This window comes from Jaculus jaculus, chromosome 9, assembly GCF_020740685.1.
Source record: "Jaculus jaculus isolate mJacJac1 chromosome 9, mJacJac1.mat.Y.cur, whole genome shotgun sequence".
Classification (NCBI taxonomy): Eukaryota; Metazoa; Chordata; class Mammalia; order Rodentia; family Dipodidae; genus Jaculus; species Jaculus jaculus.
In genome coordinates this window covers 123,697,755-123,723,276 of record NC_059110.1, presented here as the reverse complement: position 1 = coordinate 123,723,276, position 25,522 = coordinate 123,697,755, and the positions used below count along the sequence as shown (strand labels likewise).

The following is a 25,522-nucleotide window of genomic DNA, read 5'->3' as shown; positions in this document are numbered from 1 at the left end:
CGCAGCAAAAGCCTTAACCGCTAAGCCATCTCCCCAGCTCACGTGAGTTTTTCTTTGAGCACGTACAGCCATCTGAATTCCCCAGTTGTTTTAGCGGCACGGCTTTTGTCCACTTGCCTTTCGTGCTTTGGGGTGGGCGTGGCTCTGTATAATGCGAACACAAGCCCGTCGCAACCCTGGGATTTACAGAAGAGGCGGCAGGAAGACCCAAGGAACAGAGTCCCTCCGCACAGATGTTAGCCTCACTGAAGTCCACACCCGCCTTGCTCGCGCACGCGCACGTCCGCCCGCGCCACCAGCCCTCCCGCCGCCTCCGGGGTCCTTCACTCTGGACGGCGCGGGGCTGTCTGCGGTACCGCCTGATCTGGCGAGAGCGCGTCTTCGAGGAGAGCATGCCCCCGGTACTGTGACCCGTGAGACAGTGCCCAGACTGGGAAGGTGGGATACATGGGGACATCGGCGGAGGGGTGGGTCGTGGCTGAGACCAAGCGCTCTGCGGCGTCGAAGGTCGGTTCTGCAGGCACCGCTGAGGTCGCCCCGTCCGGGGTCCTCTCTCGCAGCTGGTTGTGAGCGGGAGGCCCGAGCGCGAGGAGCGGCAGCCCGGCGAGGTTCCGGCGACCGAGGCGCTACGCTATGGAGGAGCTGGATGTGGAGCCTGCGGTCACTGTAAGGCCACGGCGCACAGGCTTGCTTGCCTTCGCGGCCTGGGCACCGCGTTTCCATGTTCTATTCCGGCTCGTGTCCGTCGCGTCCGGTCGCGTGTCCCCTACCCTGGGCTCATTGGAGGGGGAGTGGAGTCTCGGTGTCTGCTTCTGGGAACGCTGACAGCCCTCGCTGCGGACCCGCTCCATATCCCCCAGCCTTGTCTTTATGACCGTTTCTATCTCTTGGGCACTTGCATGGGCTCGGATCAAGCAGAAGAATTGGAGCTGTTTTTTTCTTCCTTGCAAACACCACCGTCCTCATTGCAGTCCCACGAGCTCGATTTTTCGTCATGTTATGCTAGCCCAAGGGTTGTTAAACCGCTATTGACTCTCTCAGGGACACTGTTACCGATCCCTTTCGCTCTGTGTTAAATTCCGTTTAAGCTTTCCAAGGGTGGGTGATATGTGATGAATTTTATGGGCGTCGTATTATGGTGCATGCCTGTTACCTTTTTACTCAGGACATGGAGGAACATAAGTTCAAGGTCCTGAGCTACATAGGGACTTGGAGGCCCATATGGGCTACACGAAACCCTGACATTGAAAGAAAGAGAGCTGGGCGTGGTGGCGTACACCTTTAATCTCAGCACTCGGGAGACAGGTGGGATCGCTATGAGTTCGAGGCCAGCCTGAGACTACACAGTGAATTCCAGGTCAGTCTGGGCTTAGAGTGAGACCCTACCTTAAAAAAAAAAAAAGAACCAGCAACAAAAAAACCCACAAGATGGGCGTGTTGGCGCACGCCTTTAATCCCAGCACTGGGGAGGCAGAGGTAGGAGGATCACCATAAGTAAAAGGCCAACCTGAAACTACATAATGAATTCCAGGTCATCCTGGGCTTGGGTGAGACCCACTACTCAGTGCTGTGCGCTAGCACGCTTGGCTTATGTCTTTTTGCGTTTGCCCTTCTCCATCATTCTTTTTATGTTTTTACTTATTTATTTGCAAATTGAGAGATAGTGGGTGCACCAGGGCTTCCAGCCACTGCAAAACAAACTCTAGGATGAATGCACTTTGTGCATCTAGCTTTATGTGAATACTGGGGAGTCGAACTTCAGGTCCTTTGGTTTTGTGGGCAAGCGCCTTCGCCGCTGAACCATCTCTCTAGCCCTCCACGTTTCTTTTCATTAACATGATTAGGGTGAGGACCCCCAGGGAAGACCACTCAGACACCAAGTAGTAGGATGGAACCTTTGTTGGCTTGCCAGTGACTACACCCAGGATTTGGGAGCCTGAATGCAGTGCCAAGTGTATTTCAGGGCTCCTTTTATAGGAGAAAACAATAAAATTTCACATGTTAGTTCAGTTCAGTAATCATAATCTTACAAAAACTAAAGTTAATTTCAGTTGACTTTAGGAAAAAAAAAAAAACTTTTTTGGAATCTCCCCTCCCTGTATTTTCTCTCCTGCAACTGCGAGCAAGCTGCAGTTAATACAGAAGCTAAAAATTGCATTTAGCAACAGCAAGAAAAATATCTTGTGGTGACCCATTGTGTTAAAGCAAGCCAAGCATAAAGTTCAACAGTAGATGAGACCTTATCCTGAGGCACCAGCTAAGCTGAACTTTTTTTGTATATGTTCATGATATGGACTTATGTCCTTCTCCACCTTAGGACTTTGTCACAACATGACAAGTAACAGACTGGGTTGAGGTGCCCAGTAAAGCTGGCTTAATCCACGACTGTTGGTGTTTCAGCATATTGAGATCAGCATGTGAACTAGCACTTCATTTTCTTTTCATTCTTTCTTTCTTTTTTTTTTTTTTTTTGGTTTTCCGAAGTAGGGTCTCACTGTATCCCAGGCTGACCTGGAATTCACTCTGTAGTCTCAGGGTGGCCTCGAACTCACAGCAGTCCTCCTACCTCTGCCTCCTGAGTGCTGGGATTAAAGGCGTGCACCACCACGCCCGGCTTTCATTTTCTTTTTTTAATAAAAAAAAAGAAGTATATATAGAGAAAGGCAGATAGAGAGAATGGGTGTGCGTGGGCCTCCAGGAACTGCAAATGAAGTACAGATGAATGTGTACTTTATGCATCTGCCCTATGCAGGTCCTGGGGAGTTGAATTTAGATCCTTTGGCTTTGCTGGCAAATGCCTTAACTGCTAAGCCGTTTTCTCCAGCCCCCCTATTTTATGATTTATTTTTGTTTTTATTTTTTCAGGTAGCATCTTGCTCTAGCCTAGGCTGACCAGGAATTCAAATTCACTATGTAGTCTGAGGGTGGCCTCAAACTCATGGTTATCCTCCTAGGACTCTGCCTTCCAAGTGTCAGGATTAAAGACATGCATCACCAGGCCTGGCTGCCTCGTCCTTATTTTTAATTTTTTTTTTTTTTGGTGTGTGTGTGTTTGTGAGGTAAGGTCTCCCTCTGGCCCAGGCTGACCTAGAATTCCCTATGTAGTCTCAGTGTGGCCTTGAACTCATGGAAGTCCTCCTACCTCTGCCTCCTGAGTGCTGGGATTAGAGACCTGGCTACCACGCCCGGCTCTTGTGCTTTTTTTTTTTTTTTAATATTTTTATTTATTGTCAGAGAAAGAGGGAGAGAGTATGAGAGAATGGGTGTCCCAGGGCCTCCAGCCACTGTAAATGAACTCCAGACACATGTGCCCCCTTGTGCATCTGGCTAACGTGGGTCCTGGGGAATTGAACTTGGTTCCTTTGGCCTTGCGGGCCAACACCTTAACAGTTAAGCCATCCCTTCAGCCCCCAATTTTTAAATTTTTATTTGCACATTTGTGTGCACATGTATGTGTGTATGGGCACCTCATAGTTTCTTGTCACTTTAAACAAACTTCAGATGTGATAATTTTTCATCTGGCTTTATATGGCTGTTAGGAAATTGAATCTTCCACTGGTAGACTTTGCAAGCCAGTGCCATCTTTTCCAGTCCCTGAACTTCTCTTTTTTTTTTTTAGATTTTTTTTCTCAATTTTTATTAACATTTTCCATGATTATAAAAAGTATCCCTTTTTTTTTTTTTTTTTTGAAGTAGAGTCTCACTCTAGTCCAAGCTGACCTGGAATTCACTCTGTAGTCTCAGGGTGGCCTTGAACTCATGGTGATTCTTCTATTTCTGTCTCCAGAGTACTGGGAATAAATTAGGCACCATCATGCCCCACCCCTGAACTACTTTTGTGGCTGCTGATTTCTAGTATCGTGTTTGCAAATAATTTGAAAAAGAGTAATAGTTTCTTTGTCTTATATTTTATTAGTGGATTCCAGGTGTGAATTCCAAGAAGAAGCAACTGTGTTTCGACTGGGGTCCTGGAGAGATGCTGGTGTGTGAAACTGCCTTCAACATAAGAGGTAGTCTTTTTTTGTTGTTGTTGTAATTTTTTTAATATTAAGTCTTGACACATTTGGTGTTCTCCCTTCTGTGTCAGTGCATGTGATAATACTAGTATTTCTGAAGCTGTAGTTGGGGATGGAGAGAGCTCCAGGCCAGCCAGGGATACAGTGTAAGACCCTTTTGCATAAAACCAAGTGCTAGAGCTGGGTGTGGTGGCACACATCTTTAATCCCAGCACTTGGGAGCAAAGGTAAGAGAATTGCCATGAGTTCAAGGCCACCCTGAGAGTCCCTAGTGAATTCCAGGTCAGCCTGGGCTAGAGGGAGACCCTACCTCAGGAAAAAAAAAATATAAAAAGTAAATAAATAAATGAAGCTGTGTGTATTGTTTTGTACCTGTAATCCCAGCACTTGGGGAAGCTGAGGCCATTAGCTCAAGGCTATTTTGGGTTATGGAGTAAGAGTTTATCTCAAAGCTTTCCCCCACCATAAAGAAAAAAAAAGGAGGTTTTTTTTTTTTTTTTTGAGGTAGGGTCTTGCTCTAGCCCAGGCCGACCTGGAATTCATTATGTAGTCTCAGGGTGACCTACCTCTGCCTCCCAAATGCTGGGATTAAAGGTGTGTGCCACCACACCTGGCTTCCTTTTTTTTTTTTTTTTAATGTTTTTCTTTATTTATTTGACAGAGAAAGAGAGAGAATGAATGGGCGTGCCAGGGCCATCCCTCCAGGTTTTTTTTTCATTTTCGTTTTCCAAGGTAGAGTCTCACTCTAGCTCTGGGTGACCTGGAATTCACTCTGTATTCTCAGGGTGGCTTTGAACTCAGGGCAATCCTCCTACCTCTGCCTCCTGAGTCTTGGGATTAAAGGCGTGTGCTACCAGACTCTAGTGTGTGTGCTCCTTTGTGTATCTGGCTTACGTGGGTCTTGGGGAGTCAAACCTGGGTCCTTTGGTTTTACAGGTAAGCACGTTAACTGCTAAACCATCTCTCCAGATCCCCCCCCCCTTTTTTAAGAATAGCTTATTGCTGTACATTGTGGTTGATACCTTTAATTCTAGTACTTGGGAGGCCACCTAGGCTATAAAGTGAGTTCTAGGCCAGCATAGGCAAGAGTGAGACCCTATCTCAAAAGATCCAAAACAACAACGGTTAATAGCGTATTAGAGTACACTGTAAGAGGGTAGCAGGAGCAGTCTATCACCTGAAGTGAAGCCTCATTTGTTTTGAAACAGGGTTTTACTGTGTAGCCCTGTTGTCTGGCTTGAACTCATGGTGCTTATTCTGTCCCAATCTCCCCAGTGCTGGCGTTATAGGCTTGCACACCACCATGCTCAGTCAGCTCTTGTAATGAAACAATTAAAACTTCTAGGATGGTTTCTTTCCCTCATTTATTGACTTGAATATTGAGGAACTTTATTTAGGTTTTCATGTTTTCAAATTCTGATCTGAAGAAGCTAAATTGAAGTGGAAAGCAGTAAGTGCTGGTTTTACTCTGGTGAAGTAGGATCACTGAGATTCACTTCAGTAAAATTATGCAACCCAGCTGGGCATGGTGGTGCACACCTTTAATCCCAGCACTGGGTGGCAGAGGTAGGAGGATCACCGTGAGTCTGAGGCCAGCCTGAGAATGCAGAGTAAATTCCAGGTCAGCCTGGGCTAGAGTGAGACCCTGCCCCGAAAAAAAAAAAAAAATTTGTGGAACCCTTTGGCAAGGCTCTTCATCATTGAAAAGGAAAGAACAAAAGAGAATAAAACTATATAGTAGTCTTTCCTAATGCTCATTGCACAAAATGAATTCTGTTTTTTGAACTTTGACCCTTTGCTTATTTTTACAATTTAAGATTCCCAACATTTTTTCCCCCTATGTGGAGTCTCACTTCAGCTCAGGCTAACCTGGAATTTCACTATGTAGTCTGAAGTTGGCTTCAAACTCACCATGACCCTCCTACTGCTGCCTCTCAAGTGCTGGGATTAAAGGTGCATGCCACTACACCTGGCAAGACTCCAATTTCTAACCCTTTTTCTATTTTACTATTCCAACTTTCCACTTAACTTTTTTTTGTTGTTTGCTTGTTTCTGTTTATCAAGGTAGAGTCTCTAGCCCAGGCTGACCTGGAATTTGCTATGTAGTCTCAGGGTGGTCTTGAACTCACAGCAATCCTACCTTTGTCTCCTGAGCACTGGGATTGAAGGCATGCACCACCTTGCTCGCCTGTTTCTTGGTTTTATAGCCACTTTAGTTACTCAGACTCCAGATCTGCTTTCACATGTGAACGCAGCAGAACTAGAACAGCAACTTGGGGACAGTTTCTTTTTTTTGATTTTCAAGGTAGGGTCTCACTGTAGCTCAGGCTGACCTATAATTTGCTATGTAGTCTCAGGGCGGCCTTGAACTCTTAGGGGTCCTCCTACCTCTATCTCCCAAGTGCTGGGATTAAATGCATATGCCACCATTCCCGGCGATAGTTTCTTTTTTTGAGGAAAATTATAGGTGTTTATTTTTTCCTGTTTTCAGAAAAATCAGAGAACGTGCCAAGCTGTCCCTTTATCTATATCATCCGGAAAGATGTAGATGTTTACTCTCAGATTTTGAGAAAACTCTTCAATGAATCCCATGGAATCTTTGTTGGCCTTCAGAGAAGTGAAGAAGAATTGTCTGGAAAATCTAGAAAAGCTCAGTAAGTAGGGGTCTGATAGGTGATAAAGTTCACACAAAATTGTGAAAAGCTTAGTGAATGAAATGTATCTCTGAGGTCCTTCAGAGTGACAGAAGGGTCTCCTTGATAAATATGTTTCCTGGTTCTCTGTGTGGCCTTACCAAAGATAAGACACTTTAAAAAGAGTGCAATTTTTTTTCCCCCCAAGGTAGGGCCTCACTCTAGCCCAGGCTGACCAGGAATTCACTATGGAGTCTCAGGGTGGCCTCAAACTCATGGCAATCCTCCTACCTCTGCCTCCTGCCTCCTGAGTGCAGGGATTAAAGGCACGCGCCACCACGCCTGGCTGTTTTTGTTTTTTGAGGTAGGCTTCCTCTCTGTTTCAGGGTGGCCTTGATTTCATGGAGTTCCTTTTAACTCTCTCCCAAGTGCTGGGGTTAAAGGCATGTGCCACCACACCTGGCTGTTTTTTTTTTTTTTTTTTGGATGTAGGTATTTAGGGATTCCCTTTAGCCCAAGCTGACCTGGAATTCACTATGTAGCGTCACGGTGGGCTTGAATTCATGGCAGTCCTCTTACCTGTGCCTCCTGAGTGCTGGTACTAAAGGTGTGTACCACCATCACCATGCCTACCTTTTTTTTTAAAAAATTATTTGCACGCACACACCAGGATCTCTTGCCGTTGCAAACAAATGCCTTTTGGCTGTATGTTGGTGGCTAGTGGTTTGCATCTGGGCTAGTAGGTTTTACAAGTAAGATGAGTTTGAGGCCAGCCTGGAATACATTTAAGACCCTGTCTTGGGGTTGAAAACATGACTTAGCAGTTAAAGGCACTTGCTTGTAAAGCATGCCAACTCAGTTACTAAGCCACTCACGTAAGGTAGACACAAAAAGTGGCTCAACCATCTGATGGTTGTTTGCCCCAGCAAGAGGCCAGGCACACCTGTACACACACACATACATGAATAGCTTTAAAAAAAGACAAGTTGGTCTTGGTAGTGCTTACCTCTAGTCTAGCGTTTGTTAGCTGACCAGAAAGTTGAGGAGTTAAACATCATCCTTGGCTACATGGTTTGAGGCCATCTTGGTCTGTATGAAACACTATCTCAAGCCAGTGAACAAACAGTGCCATGCATGGTGGCACACGCCTTTAATCCCAGCACTTGGGAAGCGGAGGTAGGAGTTTGAGACCACCCTGAGACTGCATAGTGAATTCCAGGTCAGTCTGAGCTAAAGCGAGACCCTACCTTGAAAAGAAAAGGAAAAAAAGGAACAATTAGTATAGCCAGGCATAGTGGTACAGTCCCATTCATATAACCCTACACAAGAGGCTGAGGCAGGAGGATCACTGAGCTTGGCCTGTGGTTTTGTTGTTGTTGTTGTTGTTTTGTTTGTTTGTTTGTTTTTAGAGAGAGAGAATTGGCGTGCCAGCACCTCAGCTACTGAAATCCAATTCCAGATCCTTGTACAACCTAGTGGGCATGTATGACTTGCTCTAGCCTCACCTTTATGCATCTGGTTTATGTGGGACATGGAGTTGAACATGGGTTCTTAGGCTTTGCAGGCAAACACCTTAACCACTAAAGTCATCTCTCCCACCCTGGCCTATGTTTTACAGGAACGCTGTATCTTTTTTTTTGTTTGTTTGTTTTTTGAGGTAGGGTCTCACTCTAGCCCAGGCTGACCTTGAATTCACTGTGGAGTCTCAGGGTGGCCTCGAACTCAAGGCCATCCTTCTACCTCTGCCTCCCAGTGCTGGGATTAAAGGTGTGCGGCACCACGCCCAGCTGGAACACTGTTATCTTAAAACAAGAAAATGCTCAGGGCATGATCCCAGCACCAAAACAAAACAAAATGCTGGGCATATTGGCCTTGGCACAAGCTTTTAATTCCAGCCCCTTAGATTTTTTTTTATTGTTTGTTTTTTTGAGGTAGAGTCACACTATAGCCCAGGTTTACCTAAAATTTACTATGTAGTCTCATGGTCGCCTTCAACTCATGGTGATCCTTCTACCTCTGCCTCCTGAGTGCTGGGATTAAAGGCATGTGCCACCTGCGTGGCTGCTTTTTTTTTTTTTTGGATGGCTGTATTTTCTGTCACACCAGGTCATCATGTATGCAATTTCCTTTTTTGTAGATTGGTTCGAGTGAGTAAAAACTACCGGTCAGTTATAAGAGCATGTATGGAGGAAATGCATCAAGTTGCAAGTAAGGATTTTATGTGCATTTGATATATCTACATATTTGGCTGTAAATATAATCTGGTAAAATCTAACATTCCAGTCCCAAACTCTTCTATGCTATAAAAATCCTTATTTTCTTGAAAAATATCTTCAGTACATTTTTCAAGTTAGAATGGACTATATTGCTTCCTTTTTTTATAATATGAGGTCAAAGGACTAAATTAAAGCTCTTTGAAAATTATATTCCCAGTTCTTTGACCTTGGTAGTTTAGAGTCACTGTAACCATGAGAGCCAAATTGAATCTAGTCTGAAAGTGCTGCTTGTAACTTGAGGGCCTTGGTTTGACCATCATTGATCTACTGACAGCAAGATGTGTAGCGTTAGACTGGAAATGTTTGAGGCATAAATGAAATACAGAAGTCTCAGAATTGTTGAAGCTACTAGCGAAATGGAACCATACATTGTTCATGTTTGTGTTTTGCTAGTTGCTGCTAAAGATCCAGCCAGTGGCCGCCAGTTTAGCAGCCAGGTAAGGTACAACTGCATTTGTTGTATTGGTACCAGTGTCTTTCTGTGTCCTTAGCATCCATATAAGAGCCTTGCAGTCATTGGCAGGTCTTTTCTTTCTGTGTTGATAGCTCTTTGGGTTGGAGAGTGTGGTTTTGAATTTGCTGATGCTCCCTTCAAGGAACACAAGATTACTTAATAGACACTTCCATGTGTTTTCAGGTAGAAAGTCTAAATTTTTTATTAGACCAGGATGACCTGGATTTCACTATGTAGTCTCAAGGTGGCCTGGAATTCATGGCAATCCTCCCACCTCTGCCTTCTGAGTGCTGGGATTAAAGGAGTGAGCCACTATGCCCAACATGAGTTGAGCTTTTAAGACTAGACTGTAGAAATGGCTTGGTAATTAGTTAAGGCTCCTGTCTACAAACCCTGAGACTAAGAAATGATTCTCTTTGAAATTACATTATCCATCATATTACTTCTGCCTACCTACAGCCCTTATGTTAATTTTTGTTTTGCTTTGTTTTTCGAGGTAGGGTCTCACTCTGGTCCAGGCTGACCTGGAATTCACTCTATAGTCTCAGGGTGGCCTTGAACTCATGATGATTCTCCTACCTCTGACTCCTGAGTACTGAGATTAAAGGCCTGCGCCACCACGCCTGGCTGTCCCTTATGTTAAATTTTTAAAATATTTTTTGAATCATTTTTATTTATTTGACAGAGACACAGAGGCAGATAGATAGAATGGGTGCACCAGGGCTTCCAGCCACTGCAAACGAACTCCAGATGTGTGCACCCACTTGTGCATCTGGCTAACGTGGGTCCTGGGCAATCGAGCCTCAAACTGGAATCCGGAGGATTCACAGGCAAGCACTTAACCACTAAGCCATCTCTCCAGCCCATCCCTTATGTTAATTTTAATCACCATTAAAATATAAGAATGTATCCAGGTGTGGTGGCGCACACTTAATCCCAGCACTTGCTAGTATAGGTAGGAGGATTGCTGTGAGTTTGAGGCCACCCTGAGACTACATAGTGAATTCCAGGTCAGCCTGGTGTAGAGCGAGATCCTACCTCAACAAAGCAAAAAAAAAAAAAAAAAAAAGCCTGGCATAGAGGCAGGAGGAGGAGGATAGCTGTTAGTTCAGTGCCACTCTGACACTGAATTCCAGGTCAGCCTGGGGTAGAGTGAGATCCTACCTGAAAAAAACTAAAAGAAAAAAGTAGGTAGAGGTAGGTGGTGCAAGCCTTAAATCCCAGCACTTGGGAGGCTGAGGTAGGAGGATCATTCCTGGGACTACAGAGTGAGTGCCAGGTCAGCCTGAGCTAGAGTGAGACCATACCTGGAAAATGGAAAAAACAACAAAACAAAGCAATGAAAGAATTCTGGTCTCTTTCTCAGTAACTGCTGGTTATGCTTAGTAAATGACCATTGTGTGATTTTCGGGTCCTGTTGAGTTCCTTTGCTCAATAAGATCTCAGAAGTCTTCAGTTAAAACCTTTCTCCCTTTCTACCTTAGGTCTCTATCTTGTCAGCCATGGAACTCATTTGGAACCTGTGTGAGATTCTTTTTATTGAGGTAGCCCCAGGTAAACACCCAGATTCATTCATTTTCTTTTCTTTTTTATTTATTTATTTTTGGTTTATCAAGGTTTAGGGTCTTGCTCTAGCCCAGGCTGACCTGGAATTCACTATGTAGGCTCACAGTGGCCTTGAATTCACAATAATTCTCCTATCTCTGCCTCCTGAGTGCTGGGATTAAAGGTGTGCACCACCACACCTGGCTTTATTTATTTTATTAGAGAGCAACTGACAGGGAGAATGAAAATTGTCACGCCAGTGCCTCAGACACTACAGTCAAACTCTAGATGTTTGTACCACTAGTGGGCAGCATGTGCAGCCTTGTGCTTGCCTCACCTTTGTGTATCTGGCTTACATGGGATCCAGAAAGTCAAACATGTGTCCTTAGGCTTCTCAAGCAAGTGCCTTAACCACTTAGCCATTTCTCCAGTCCTGGCTTTTTGTTTTCAAGTTTAGAGACACCTTATTAGTTTAAGAGAAGGAAAGAGGAGATAATGTCAAGAGCTCCTATATTTGAGAAAGCAGGAGAGATCAAATACCACTTTCCTTCTTTTTTGGTTTTTGGTTTTTCAGTTAGGGTCTTGCTGTAGCCTAGGCTGACATGTAATCTCAGGGTAGCCTCGAACTCACTTCAGTTCTCCTACTACTGTCTCCCGAGTGCTGGGAATAAAGGCATGTGCTACCTCATTCAGCTCAGTTCAAGGCTAGCTTGCCCTACATCAGAAAAGTAAAATAGGGCTGAGAGATGGCTTAGTGGTTTAGGCGCTTCTCTGCAAAGCCTACGGACCTGGGTTCAATTCTCCAGTATGAACATAAGCCAGATGCAGGTGGCACATCCACCTAGAATTTGTTTGCTGTGGCTAGTGGCCCTGGTGTGTCCATTCTCTCTCTCCCTCTTTCTCAAATAAATAAAGTAAAATAAAAATAATATATATATATATATTTTAAAGTGAAAGAAATCTAAGGTTATAAAAAGAATGATTCAGAGCCAGGCATAGTGGTGCTCACCTTTAACCCCAGCACTCAGGGAGGCAGAGGTAGGAGGATCGCCCTGAGTTTGATGCCATCCTGAGAGTATAGAGTGAATTCCAGGTCAGCCTGGGCTAGAGTGAGACCCTACCTCGAAAAACAAAAAAGAATGTTTCAGCCAGGCCTGTTGGTGCACACCTTCAATCTACTTACTTCCCTTTTCATGTAGACTACCATATATCTATCATTAGTACATATGTAGTGTCTAGTTAGTTTGGAACTTGCCAGTAGTTCCCCAGCCATCCTATCGTTGTGAAGACTGGCTGTGGTCACGATTCCAGCACTCAGGCCTGGGCTTTGCATTGTGTTCTTGTTTCCTCGAAATAAAACAGTCCAGTGGTTTCGAGAGAGGTGAGCCCAGAGGGAGATTGTTGTTTTGTGTTGTTTTTTGAGGTATGGTCTCTAGCCCAGGCTGACCTGTAATTAATTCTCTCTGTAGTCTTAGGATGGCTGTGAACTCATGGTGATCCTTCTACCTGTCTGTAGTGCTGGAATTAAAGACATGCGCCAACATGCCTGGCTGAAACTTTTTTTTTTTTAAGTCTCTTTGCTCTTTCCTATCCCCCAGTCCTTTACTTAGGACTCTGTGTGTGAGTGTAAGAGAATCCCTCTCAAGTAAGCCAGTCAGTTAAGCAGTCTCTGTTCTTTGGGTAAAGTGGAATCTATTGCACATGAAGCAAAGGTCTGTGTGATGTGCCTCTTCCTCAGCTGGCCCTCTTCTTCTTCACCTTCTCGACTGGGTCCGACTCCACGTGTGTGAAGTGGACAGCTTGTCAGCAGATGTTCTGGGCAGTGATAATCCAAGCAAACATGAGAGCTTCTGGAACTTGGTAAGGATCATGTGCAGGCTGGATCACCTTCACCCTTCCACCTTGTATTCATCTCTCTTATGGCTCTTGGTTAGGTAGGTTACTCTTGCCTAATTTTTTTTTGTTGTTGTTGTTTGTTTGTTTTTATTTTTTGGAGGTAGGGTCTCACTCTAGCTCTGCTGACCTAGAATTTACTGTGTAGCCTCATGGTGGCCTCATACTCATGGTGATCTTTCTACCTCTGCCTCCCAAATGATGGGATTGAAGTCATGTGCCACCACATCCAGCCTGTTGTTCCTTTTTTAGGTAAGGTTTTTGTTTTTTTTTTTCTCGAGGTAGGGTCTCACTCCAGTCCAGGCTGACCTGGAACTCACTCTGTAGCTCCAGGGTGGCCTTGAACTCACAGTGATCTTCCCACCTCTGCCTCCCGAGTGTTGGGATTAAAGGTGTGCGCCACCACGCCTGGCTTTAGGTAAGGTTTTATTCTAGCCCAGGCTGACCTGGAATTCACTAGGTAGTCTCAGGGTGGCCTTCGACTCATGGCGATCCTCCTACCTTGGCCTCCTGAGCAGTGGAATTAAAGGTATGTGCTACCACACCTTGTTTACATCTTTGCTTTGGAGGTGTTTAAAACTAATGTAGCCTGGAGGAATACTGTTGTAGACTTTACTTTGGAAAAGGAAGTTGGATGTGTTCCTAGATCAAAGGAAGAAAGACTTTAAGATGTAGAAAACTGGTTGATAGAAATAAGGGTGCTGCTGGGCGTGGTGACACATGTCTTTAATCCCAGCATTCCTGGAGGCAGAGGTGCTAGAATCACTATGGGTTGGAGGCCAAGCTGGTACTGCAGAGTAAGATTGGTGTCATCCTGGGCTAGAGTGAGACCCTACCTTGAAACCACCGCCCCTCCCCCCCCAACAGAAAAAGAAATAAAAGACTGAAAAGAAACCAAGGGGGTTGAGGTGGCAGTCATTTGATGTGATGGAAATACCAGGCAGTGGAGATGAGGCACAGTGTTTGAATACTTGCTTAGCATATGGAAGGTCACACAATTGGTCTTTTTTTTTTTTTTTTGAGTATTGTTTTGTTGCTCAAATTTTTTTGTTTGTTTTTTCAAGGTGCTTTAACCACTAAGCCATCTCATTTTTTGTTGTGGTAATTTGGTTCTTCTAGGTAGGGTCTTGTTCTAGCCCAGGCTGACCTTGAATTTGTTATGTAGTCTAAGGGTGACGTCAACTCAAAGTGCTCCTCCTCCCACTGTCTCCTGAATGCTGTGATTAAAGGTGTGTGCCACCACACCACCTGGCTTAATAAAACTATTATAAAATGCTGGGTGTGGTGGTGCATGCCTTCAATCCCAGCACTTAGGAGGCAGGCAGATACAGGAGGATCACCATGAGTTCAAGGCCACCCCAAGACTTCATATTGAATTCCAGGTTAGCCTGAGCTTAAAAAACAAAACAAACCAAAACAAAAAAAAAACTTTTAAAATAAAAAGTAGTAAACAACTTGTCCACACAGTTGGTGAGTGACAAAACTTGGATTTGAATCCTGGGTCATCTGATATGGAAGATATCCCCTAATCAAAAACCTAAAGGGCACAATTAAAAAAAGCAGGGGTCTGGAGAGATGGCTTAATGGTTTAGGCATTTGCCTGCAAAGCTAAAGGACCCAGGTTCAATTCCCGAGGACCCACGTAAGCCAGATGCACATAACACATGCATGTGGAGTTCGTTTGCAGTGGCTGTATACCACTCTGGTGTGCTCATTCTCTCTCAAATAAATAAAGTATTCTTTTTAAAAGGTGGGTGGATGGGCTGGAGAGATGGCTTAGTTGCTTGCCTGTGTAGCCTAAGGACCCAGGTTTTACTCCCCAGAACCCACGTAAGCCAGGTGCCCAAGATGGCAAATGTGTCTGGATTTTGTTTGTAGTGGCTAAGGCCCTGATGTGCCAATAATATCTGTTGCATGTGCTCTCTCTCTCCCTCTCTCTCTCTTGCAGAGTTAGGCTTCTTGTCAGTGCTCACTGTCCCATGTCTCCTCACAGGTGACTGTCCTGGTTCTTCAGGGCCGGTTGGATGAGGCCCGACAAATGCTGTCCAAAGAAGCTGATGCAAACCCCCCTTCTGCAGGCATGTGCCGGATCTTGGGGGACCTGATGAGAACAATGCCTATTCTCAGTGTACGTGGGAGTTGTGTTGCCAGCCAGGACAAGGAGATTTGGGAATGGGTCTGGTGAGGGTGGTCTTATGACCAGTGTTTCCTCTTAGCCTGGCAACACTCAGACCCTGACAGAGCTGGAGCTGAAGTGGCAGCACTGGCATGAGGAATGTGAGCGGCACCTGCAGGACAGCACCTTCGCCGCCAGCCCCCGCCTGGAGACTCTCTGCAAGGTCTGGGGTAGCAGTTGGGTGAAGTGTGAGCGGCTTCCCCTGTGGCCCTGGCATCCCAGCTTGCCCTGAGCCTGTTCCCCCTTGGAGAGGGCTATTAGTTGTGTTGCTGGGAAGGAGAGAGCATTTGGCCTGTAGTTGAGACCTTGGGCCTTTGAGGAAATCATCATAAAAATAGGGAAGAGTCTGTAAAGACAGCTCAGAGAATTTCTCTCTTTAGATCATGCTTGGGGATGAGGCTGCCTTGTTGGAGCAGAAGGAACTGCTGAGTAACTGGTACCACTTCCTAGTCACTCGGCTGCTGTACTCTCACCCGACAGTGAAACCCATTGATCTACACTTCTATGCCCAGGTGAGTGAGCTCTGGAGGGGAGTGGCAATGCCCTGGGGCTCTCCTCTGGCTCCCTGATTCTTAGAGTTTGGCCTGTGAATTGAACCTTCCTGGGAGCAGGTAGGCTATTTCCTTCAGACCTTTTCGAAGGAACCCCTTAGCCCTCTCCAGGGTTGCACCCCTACTGTCCCTTGAGTCTCTACTTGCACCCTGGGGATTGAGAGGGCCATCACCTTTCCACAGTCCAGCCTAGACATGTTTCTGGGAGGTGAGAGCAGCCCAGAGCCCCTGGACAACATCTTGATGGCGGCCTTTGAGTTTGACATACACCAAGTGATCAAGGAGTGCAGGTAGGACGCCCCTCCCCCATCTCTACCATTGTAGCCATTTCTAGATGGATAATTTGCAGTAAGCAAACGGACAGTTTGTGTATTCAGCACCACCATCCATTTTTAGAATGTCCTATTGCTTTATTCCCCCACCTCCAATAATTCTGCCTCCACAGTGCTAGGATTATAGTCCTATGCCACCATGCTCAGCTATAGTCACTCATTTTATTGGTGAGAGAGAAGCCATTATGGCCTGATCTTTGACTGAAAGCCCTATCTGTTGGTCATGATAGTGCACACTTTTAAAAAAAATGTTTATTTTTATTTATTTTAGAGAGAGAGAAAGAGAGAGAGAGAGTGGGTGCACCAGGGCTTCTAGCCAGTGCAAACAAAGTCTAGATGTATGCACTACCTTGTGTATCTGGTTTACCTGGGTACTGGGGAATCGAGCCTCAAACTGGAGTCCTTAGGCTTCACAGGCAAGCGCTTAACAGCTAAGCCATCTCTCCAGCACCCCCTTTAAATTTTTTTTTGTTTATTTTTATTTATTTAGGTGCATACCTTTATCCCCAGCACTTAGAGGAGGTAGAGGTAAGAGGATCACTGTGAGTTCAAGGTCAGCCTGAGACTACATATGAATTCCAAGTCAACTTGGGCTAGAGTGAGACCCTACCTTGAAAAACAAAAGTAACAAAAGGTTTACATGGGTACTGGGAAATCCAAACTGGGTCCTTAGGCTCTGCCGGCAAGTGCCTTAAATGTTAAGCCATCTTTCCAGCCCATTTAAAAAAAAATATTTTATTTTATATGTATGTATGTATTTACTTTTTTTTTTTTAAATATGTCTTGATTTTTTATTATTATTTATTTATTTATTTGAGAGCGACAGACACAGACAGACAGATAGAGGGAGAGAGAGAGAGAGAATGGGCGCACCAGGGCTTCCAGCCTCTGCAAACAACTCCAGATGTGTGCGCCCCCTTGTGCATCTGGCTAACATGGGACCTGGGGAACCGAGCCTCGAACCGGGGTCCTTAGGCTTCACAGGCAAGCGTTTAACTGCTAAGCCATCTCTCCAGCCCACTTTTGGTTTTTTTTTTTTCGAGGTAGGGTCTCACTCTGGTCCAGCCTGACCTGGAATTAACTCTGTAGTCTCAGGGTGGCCTTGAACTCACGGTGATCCTCCTACCTCTGCCTTCCGAGTGCTGGGATTAAAGGCGTGCGCCACCACGCCCGGCACACTCTTGGTTTTTTAAGGTAGGGTCTCATTCTCTTTTTTTTTTTTTTCGAGGTAAGGTCTCATTCCAGCTCAGGCTGACCTGGAAGTCACTATGTAGTCTCAGGGTGGCCTCAAACTCTTGGCAATCCTCCTACCTCTGCCTCCAGTGCTGGGATTACAGGCATGCGCCACCACGCCCAGCTTCACTCCCTTATTTATATATTTGCTAGAGAAAGAGGGAGAGAGAGTGGGTGCGCTAGGGCCTCCAGCTATTGCAAATGAACTCCAGATGCCTCCTTGTGCATCTGACTAACATGGGTCCTGGGGAATCGAACCTGGGTCCTTTGGCTTTAAAGGCAAACGCCTTAACCACTAAGCTAGCCCTGCAGCTTCATGTTTTATTATTTTTTTTTATTGTTTGGTTTTTCAAGATAGGGTCTCACTTTTACATGGGAATTGGAAAATTGATCCTGCATCAACAGGTTTTTTAAGCAAGAGTCTAGTTGCTGAGTCGTCATCTCAGGCCTTGCCTCCACTTTCTGAGTGTTAGGCAGGTGAAGTCTGTACAAATTTGTATTCCCATCAGTGATATAGTAGTGTTTCCAATTTTCTACACTGTTGTAGAACTTTCTACTTTCAGTTATTATCATCATCATCACCATTTTTGGTCTTTTTGAGGTAGGATCTCGTTCTAGCCTAGACTGACCTGGAATTCACTGTGTAGTCTCAAGGTGGCCTTGAATTCATGGCGATCCTCCTACCCCTGCCTCCCCACTACTGGGATTAAAGGTGTGCACCACCATGCCTGGCTCACTTATTATAAGTTTTTAATTTATTTAATTGAGAGAGAGAGGTAGAGGGAGAGAGAATGGGCATGCCGGGGCTTTAAGCTGCTGTAAATGAGCTCCAGATACATGTTCCACCTTGTTCATCTGGCCTACGTGGGTCCTGGGGAATAGATCGTGGGTCCTTTGGCTTTGTATGCAAGTGCTTTAACTGCTAAGTCATCTCTCTAGCCCCCGTCATTTATTTTTATGTAGCTATTCTAACAAGTAGGCGGTCTATCCTGAAGCATAGAATGTGGGTTTCCTACTCATCGTAACCATGTATGATGTTGTTTGACTTCCTTTTTGTCTTTATGTCTGAATGTACAGCATTGCCCTTAGCAACTGGTGGTTTGTAGCTCACCTCACAGACCTTTTGGATCACTGCAGGCTCCTCCAGTCACACAACCTCTAGTAAGTGGGCTGAATGTATTGATGGTAGATTGGATGGCAGAAAGGGCCCCGAAAGGGAACATGCTTGTATTTCTGGCCATGTCTTTTCTTCCAGTTTTGGTTCCAACATGAGAGAATTCCTCATTCTGGAATATGCATCAGGATTGTTTGCTCATCACAGGTAGGAAGACCCCATGTGTTGTTTTCTGTTTGTGTTCCTAGTGAGACCTGCCCTGTGCTGTTCTTTTTTAAATTTAATTTAATTTAATTTTTATTTTTATTAACATTTTCCATGATTAAAAAAATCCCATGGTAATTCCCTCCCTCGGCCCTCACACACTTTCCCCTTTGAAATTCCATTCTCCGTCATATTACCTTCCCATCTCAATCATTCTACTTACATATATACAATATCAACCTATTAAGTACCCTCCACCCTTCCTTTCTGTTCCCTTTATATCTCCTTTTTAACTTACTGGACTCTGCTAGTAAGTATTTTCCTCCTCACGCAGAAGCCCAATCATCTGTAGCAAGGATCCACTTATGAGGGAGAACATGTGGCGCTTGGCTTTCTGGGCCTGTTACTTCACTTAGTATAATCCTTTCCAGGTCCATCCATTTTTCTGCAAATTTCATAATTTCATTTTTCTTTACCGCTGTATAAATGTGCCACATCTTCATTATCCACTCATCAGTTGAAAGACATCTAGGCTGGTTCCATTTCCCAGCTATTATAAATTGAGCAGCAATAAACATGGTTGAGCACCTACTTCTAAGGAAATGAGATGATTCCTTCGGATATATGCTAGGAGTGCTATAGCTGGGTCATGTGGTAGATCAATCTTTAGCTGTTTTAGGAACCTCCACACTGTTTTCCACAATGGCTGGATCAGATTGCATTCCCACCAGCAGTGTAGAAGGGTTCCTCTTTTTCCACATCCCCGCCAACATTTATGATCATTTGTTTTCATGATGGTGGCCAATCTGACAGGAGTGAGATGGAATCTCAATGTAGTTTTAATCTACATTTCCCTGATGACTAGTGACGTAGAACATTTTTTTAGATGCTTATATGCCATTCATTTTTCTTCCTTTAAGAATGCTCTATTTAGCTCCATAGCCCATTTTTTTGATTGGCTTGTTTGATTCCTTATTTAACTTTTTGAGTTCTTTGTATATCCTAGATATTAATCCTCTATCAGATATATAGCTGGCGAAGATTTTTTTCCCATTCCATAGGTTGCCTCTTTGCTTTTTTCACTGTGTCCTTTGCAGTGCAAAATGTTTGTAATTTCATGAGGTCCCAGTGATTAATCTGTGGTTTTATTGCCTGAGCAATTGGGGTTGTATTCAGAAAGTCTTTGCCAAGACCAGTATGTTGAAGGGTTTCCCCTACGTTTTCCTCTAGCAGTTTCAGAGTTTCAGGTCTGATGTTAAGGTCTTTAATCCATTTGGACTTAATTCTTGTGCATGGCGAGAGAGAAGAATCTATTTTCATCCTTCTGCAGATATATATTCAGTTATCCCAACACCATTTGCTGAAGAGGCTGTCTTTTCTCCAATGAATATTTTTGGCATTTTTATCGAATATCAGGTTAGGGTTAGCTACTTGGGCTTACATCTGGGTCGTCTATTCTGTTCCACTGATCTACATGTCTGTTTTTGTGCCAGTACCACGCGGTTTTTGTTACTATGGCTCTGTAGTATAGGCTAAAATCAGGTATGGTGATACCATCAGCCTTATTTTTGTTGCTCAGTATTAGATATTCAAGGTTTTTTGTGATTCCAAATGTATTTTTGAATTGCTTTTTCTATTTCCATGAAGAATGCCTTTGGAATTTTGATAGGGATTGCATTAAATGTGTAGATTGCTTTAGGTAAGATTGCCATTTTCACAATATTGATTCTTCCCATCCAGGAACAAGGGATGTTTCTCCACTTTCTAGTGTCTTCTGCAATTTCTTGCTTGAGTGTTTTACTGTGCTGGTTTCTAAGAGCTTTAGAGGTGATGGGGAGGCAGTGCATCAGGTACCAATGCCCTCAGCCACAGCGCAGCCCCTGGCCTTGCCAGCCACTCCTATCTGCCTGCCCTCTTTGAACCTTTGTAGCCTATGGCAGCTGGCAGTGGATTACTTTGACTACTGCCCAGAGCTGGGCCGAGTTTCCTTGGAGCTGCACATTGAACGGATTCCTCTCAACACAGAACAGAAAGCCTTGAAGGTGCTACGGATTTGTGAGCAGCGGCAGATGACTGAGCAAGGTGAGCTGGCCCTGCTCCCAGCCTGCGCTCTAGGATGTTGAGGCACTCCTCAGCTGAGCCATGCTGATACTGACATCCTTCTCATCAGACACTAGAGGGGCAGTACACTGGGCACCAAGACAAATAGCCATTGCCAGGGGTCACTTGAAGCCTAGACAAGTCAAGCACATTGCCTTTTACCAAAGACTCTGACCCACTTTTGTCACATTCCTTGTGCTCAGGCCTGTGGTCAACAGAGTGTTCTGTGCAGTTGGGAAGCTGAGCAGGAGATACAGCTCATGGTACAGGAGGAGCTCTGGGAGACACAGCATTAACAGCTTTGCCTTCACCTGCTGTTGAATAAAAAAACATGTTACTAGCCAGGCGTGGTGGCACATGCGTTTAGTCCCAGCACTTGGGAGGCTGAGGTAGGAGAATCGCCATGAGTTCGAGACCACCCTGAGACTACATAGTGAATTCCAGATCAGCCTGGGCTACAGTGAAACCCTACCTCGAAAAACAAAGAAAAAAGCATGTTGTTATTGCTGGAGGCACTTGTACATTTATGACCATCTCTGAAAGCTCATTGTGTTCAAGACCTGAAGGAAGATGTGTATTTTAGACCTCTACACAGATAACAGAGGGGCTGAGCTGTGGGGAGGCTGGAGAAACAAGTCATTTTGCCCCTCTTGAAAACATGCCTATTCATAAAGCCAAGTCTGTGGTGGGCCATGCCATTCGTCCTTGGAAGTGCTGACTGCCTGTATTCTAAGCAATGTAGGTTAGGTTACAGTGAGGCTGTAGGAAGGCCATAAGCTCCACTGGAGGGGCACTGGGTGGGAGCTTCATATTTTGTCTTTTTCTCTCTGCAAAGTGCGCAGCATCTGTAAGATACTAGCTATGAAGGCCGTCCGTAATAATCGCCTGGGCTCTGCCCTGTCTTGGAGCATCCGTGCCAAAGATGCTGCCTTTGCCACACTGGTGTCCGACAGGTGGGTGCAGGTATTGGGCTGATCTGGGAGATAAGATATTGAGGCAGGGCTGGAACTGCTACTCTGTTCTCTGGTCTGGGCACTGCAGATTCCTCAGGGATTACTGTGAGCGAGGCTGTTTTTCTGACTTGGATCTCATTGACAACCTGGGGCCAGCCATGATGCTCAGTGACCGACTGACATTCTTGGGTGAGTCTTTGCATTCTTTCTTTCCTCTGGAGTGAGTAGAACTTGAGTGAGGCATCGTCTAGATTTCTTGAAGTGTTCATTTTAGGCCAAAATCCCAAGTACATATGATAGACTTTGCAGGGTTTGGGATGGCTTTATTTTGCAGAAATACCAAACTTAAAGCAAAGTTGCAAAAGTAAAGAGACTGAATACACACAGGTAAATACTTACATATATATGTATGTACATACATACATATAGATACGTCTTCCTATTTGTACCCCATTTTTTATTTATTTATTTATTTTTTTTATTTGAGAGAGACAGACACAGAGAGAGAGAAAGATAGAGGGAGAGAGAGAGAATGGGCGCGCCAGGGCTTCCAGCCTCTGCAAACGACCTCCAGACGCGTGCGCCCCCTTGTGCATCTGGTTAACGTGGGACCTGGGGAAGCAAGCCTCGAACCAGGGTCCTTAGGCTTCACAGGCAAGCGCTTAACCGCTAAGCCATCTCTCCAGCCCTTGTACCCACCCCATTTTTTAAAAATATTTTTAGTTATTTATTTGAGAGTGACAGAGAAAGTGGCAGAAAGAGGGAGAGAGAGAAAGGGAGGGAGGGAGAGAGAATAGGCATGCCAGGCCCTCCAGTCACTGCAAACGAACTCTAGACATGTGTGCTCCTGTGTTCATCTGGATGACATAGGTCCTGGGGAATCAAGCCTTGAACCAGGTTCCTTAGGCTTCATAGGCAAGCGCTTAACTGCTAAGTCATCTCTCCAGCCCTTGTACCCCATTTTAAAAAAATGTTTTAGTTATTTGAGAGAGAAAGAGGGAGGGAGGGAGGGTATGAGAGAGAGAATGGGTGTGCCAGGGCATCTAGCTACTGTAAACAAACTCCAGACACATGTGCCTCCTTGTGCATCTGGCCTCTATGGGTCCTGGAGAATCAAACCGGGATCCTTTGGCTTTGCAGGCGAATGCTTTAACTGCTGAGCCATCTTTCCAGCCCTTGTACCTTTTTAGTTCATATATTTTTTTTTTGATTCATTTTTTTTTAATTTGAGAGCGACAGACACAGAAAGACAGATAGAGGGAGAGAGAGAGAATGGGTGCGCCAGGGCTTCCAGCCTCTGCAAACAACTCCAGACGCGTGTGCCCCCTTGTGCATCTGGCTAACGTGGGACCTGGGGAACCGAGCCTCGAACCGGGGTCCTTAGGCTTCACAGGCAAGCGCTTAACTGCTAAGCCATCTCTCCAACCCCCTTGTACCTTTTTTAAAAAAAAAATTATTTGAGAGAGAAAGGGGCAGATAGAAAATGGGCACACCAGGGCCTGTAGCCACTGCAAACAAATCCCAGATGCATGTGCCACCATGTGCATCTGGCTTAGGTGGGTACTGGGGAATTGAACCTGGGTCCTTATGCTTTGCAGGCAAGTCAAGTGCCTTAATTGCTAAGTCATCTCTCAAGCCTCTGTACCTCGTTTATTGTCAGTTTGATTAACACTTTGAGACTAAATTGAGGATATTGTCCCTTTTTCTTCTTAACTTTGTTGGTTTATATTTCAGTAGGAATAATAGCCCAATGAGACCAGTATTGATAAGGGTACTCTCATCCAGTTATTTGTTCCAGCAGTGTCAGAAACTGTGTCCAAGATCATGGATTTAGTTGACGTGTCCGTTGCCCCACCTCCCTTCTCCGCTAGGTGGCGTCTCACTTTAGTCCAGTGTGACCTGGAATTCACTCTGTAGTCTTAGGGTGGCCTTAAAGTCATGGTGATCCTTCTACTTCTGCCTCTGAAGTACTGGGATTAAAGGCATCCACCACCACGCCTAGTGGCATGTCTCTTTAGTGCCCTCATTTTTCATGTTTTAATGTGTGTGTGTGTGTGTGTGTGTGTGTGTGTGTGTGTGTGTGTGTGCCACAGAATCTCATGAAGCTGGCTTTGAACTCTTGTGATCTTCCTGCCCCCAAATGCTGAGGTCACTAGCATGCACCACCACACGTGGCTGCTTTTTCCTTTAATAATTCATAGAGAGATACTTTGGGATGATTCACATGTCCTGTTCCTCATCATACTTGCCCATTAGCACTTACAAATGTTCAGAGATTGACTAGTTCCTTTTGTTTGACCTGGTATCTTCCTACTGTAGAAAAGAGCATTCCGGGGCTGGATAGATGGCTTAGCAGTAAAGGTGCTTGCCCGCAAAGCCTAAGGGCCCAAGTTCAATTCCCAGGACCCACATTAAGCCAGATGAACGAGGTGGAGTTACTTTGCAGTGGCTGGAGGCCCTGTCTATGCTTTCCTGTTTTGTTGTATCACTGTGGGCTCATGGAGTGGTCAGTCTCTTGTAGCCCATAACTGTTCACTTGTTTTGGTTCTAGAAAGCCATCAAAGAGCCCTGAAGCCAACTCTATAAACATTTTTGTTTTGTATGATGTGGCCAGCATAGGCTCTGTTTTAAGGCAGTCCAGGACGATCTTTGTGTCATCTGGTTCCATTCCAGGGACCCTGCAGGTGACCTTGTACATCTCCTAACAGGAAAGTACCGTGAGTTTCACCGACTGTACGGGGAGAAACGCTTTGGAGATGCTGCTTCTCTTTTGCTATCTCTGATGACGTCTCAGATTGCACCCCGCTCTTTCTGGATGACTTTGCTCACAGATGCCCTTCCTCTTTTGGAACAGAAACAGGTAAGGCCAAGTCAAGTCCATGGAGGTTTTCTTCCCTGTCCTTCGTAGTTCACATAGCTATTACATATGATTATTGACATCTCCCAAGTAGTTGTGTGTGTGCCTGTATCTTCTCCCATAGCACTCATGCCCCACATGTAGTATGCATTAGCAAAATTGCAAGACCAGCCTGACTAGTGGGCTGGATATACGACCAGGAACTGCACCATTTGCCCAGGGTGCATAGCATTCTTCCTAAGGGCTTGGAAGGCCTGTAAACCTCAAGCAGGACTCATACCAACACACGCTTTGTCTGGAGACCAGCCAAATGAAGCAGTCTCTGTCTCCCAGGTGATTTTTTCAGCAGAGCAGACGTATAAGCTGATGCGCTGTTTGGAGGACTTGACCTCGCGGACACTGGAGTGTGGAGAGCATGATGCCCCGCCAGTCCAGGTCATTTGAGTTTTGTATTATTCTATGGAAATGGGAAAAGGTTCCTTTTGTCATAGGGTTTTCCTTCTCTTGCTGTGTTCTGAAATCCTAGCTCTTCATGGACCTGTTCCTGTCATGCCAACTTTTAGGTGGTAATGGGTAATTTTAGTCTGCTAGTTCCTGTCACCTATCACAGGGGTGTGTATATGCTGTTCTCATACTAGAACTTGAATGACAAATGCCTTATGTGCTTGTGCTGTGCCTCATGCTGGTTTTCTGCTTTTTAGGATGATGACATAGAGACCACCAAGGTGGAAATGTTGAGACTGGCTCTTGCACGAAATCTTGCTCGGGCAATTATAAGAGAAGGTTCATTGGAAGGTTCCTGAGATTAGCTGTGAGCTTTGTATGGCAATGTAAATAAATTTTTTAAAGTGTAAGTGTTCTGTTTGTAAATACAGTGCAAGTTATTAGTCAAAGCCAATTATTGTCCCCACCCCCCATCCCCGGTCCCAGTTAGAGTCTTGCTCTCTCCCAGTCCGACCTGGAAATCACGGTGATCCTACCACCTTTGCTTCCTGGGTGCTGGGATTAAAGGTGTGCGCCACAATGCTGAGTCCTCCTCCTTTATTTTTTAATTAATTTTATTCTTTAACTTTTTGAGAGAGAGAATGGGCACACCAGGGCCTTCAGCTACTGAAAATGAATTCTAGACACATGTGCCACCTTGTTCATCTGGCTTACTGGGGAAGTGAACCTGTGTCCTTTGGC

At 45.1% G+C, this 25,522-nt stretch overlaps 1 protein-coding gene across 1 annotated transcript; it reads left to right on the top strand.

The window, feature by feature from the left end:
- Positions 1–544: 544 nt before the first annotated feature.
- On the top strand, positions 545–25,191 carry Nup85 (nucleoporin 85). The gene is made up of 19 exons (XM_004655175.2): positions 545–666; positions 3,917–4,010; positions 6,508–6,670; positions 8,787–8,857; positions 9,319–9,362; positions 10,864–10,933; positions 12,663–12,784; positions 14,811–14,945; positions 15,034–15,156; positions 15,374–15,505; positions 15,728–15,834; positions 18,187–18,270; positions 18,365–18,430; positions 20,358–20,509; positions 21,363–21,480; positions 21,569–21,669; positions 24,189–24,340; positions 24,671–24,772; positions 25,039–25,191. Exons 1-19 carry the CDS (start codon positions 634–636, stop codon positions 25,138–25,140), a joined length of 1,971 nt encoding a protein of 656 aa, XP_004655232.1. The 5' UTR covers positions 545–633; the 3' UTR covers positions 25,141–25,191.
- The last annotated feature ends 331 nt before the right edge of the window (positions 25,192–25,522 follow it).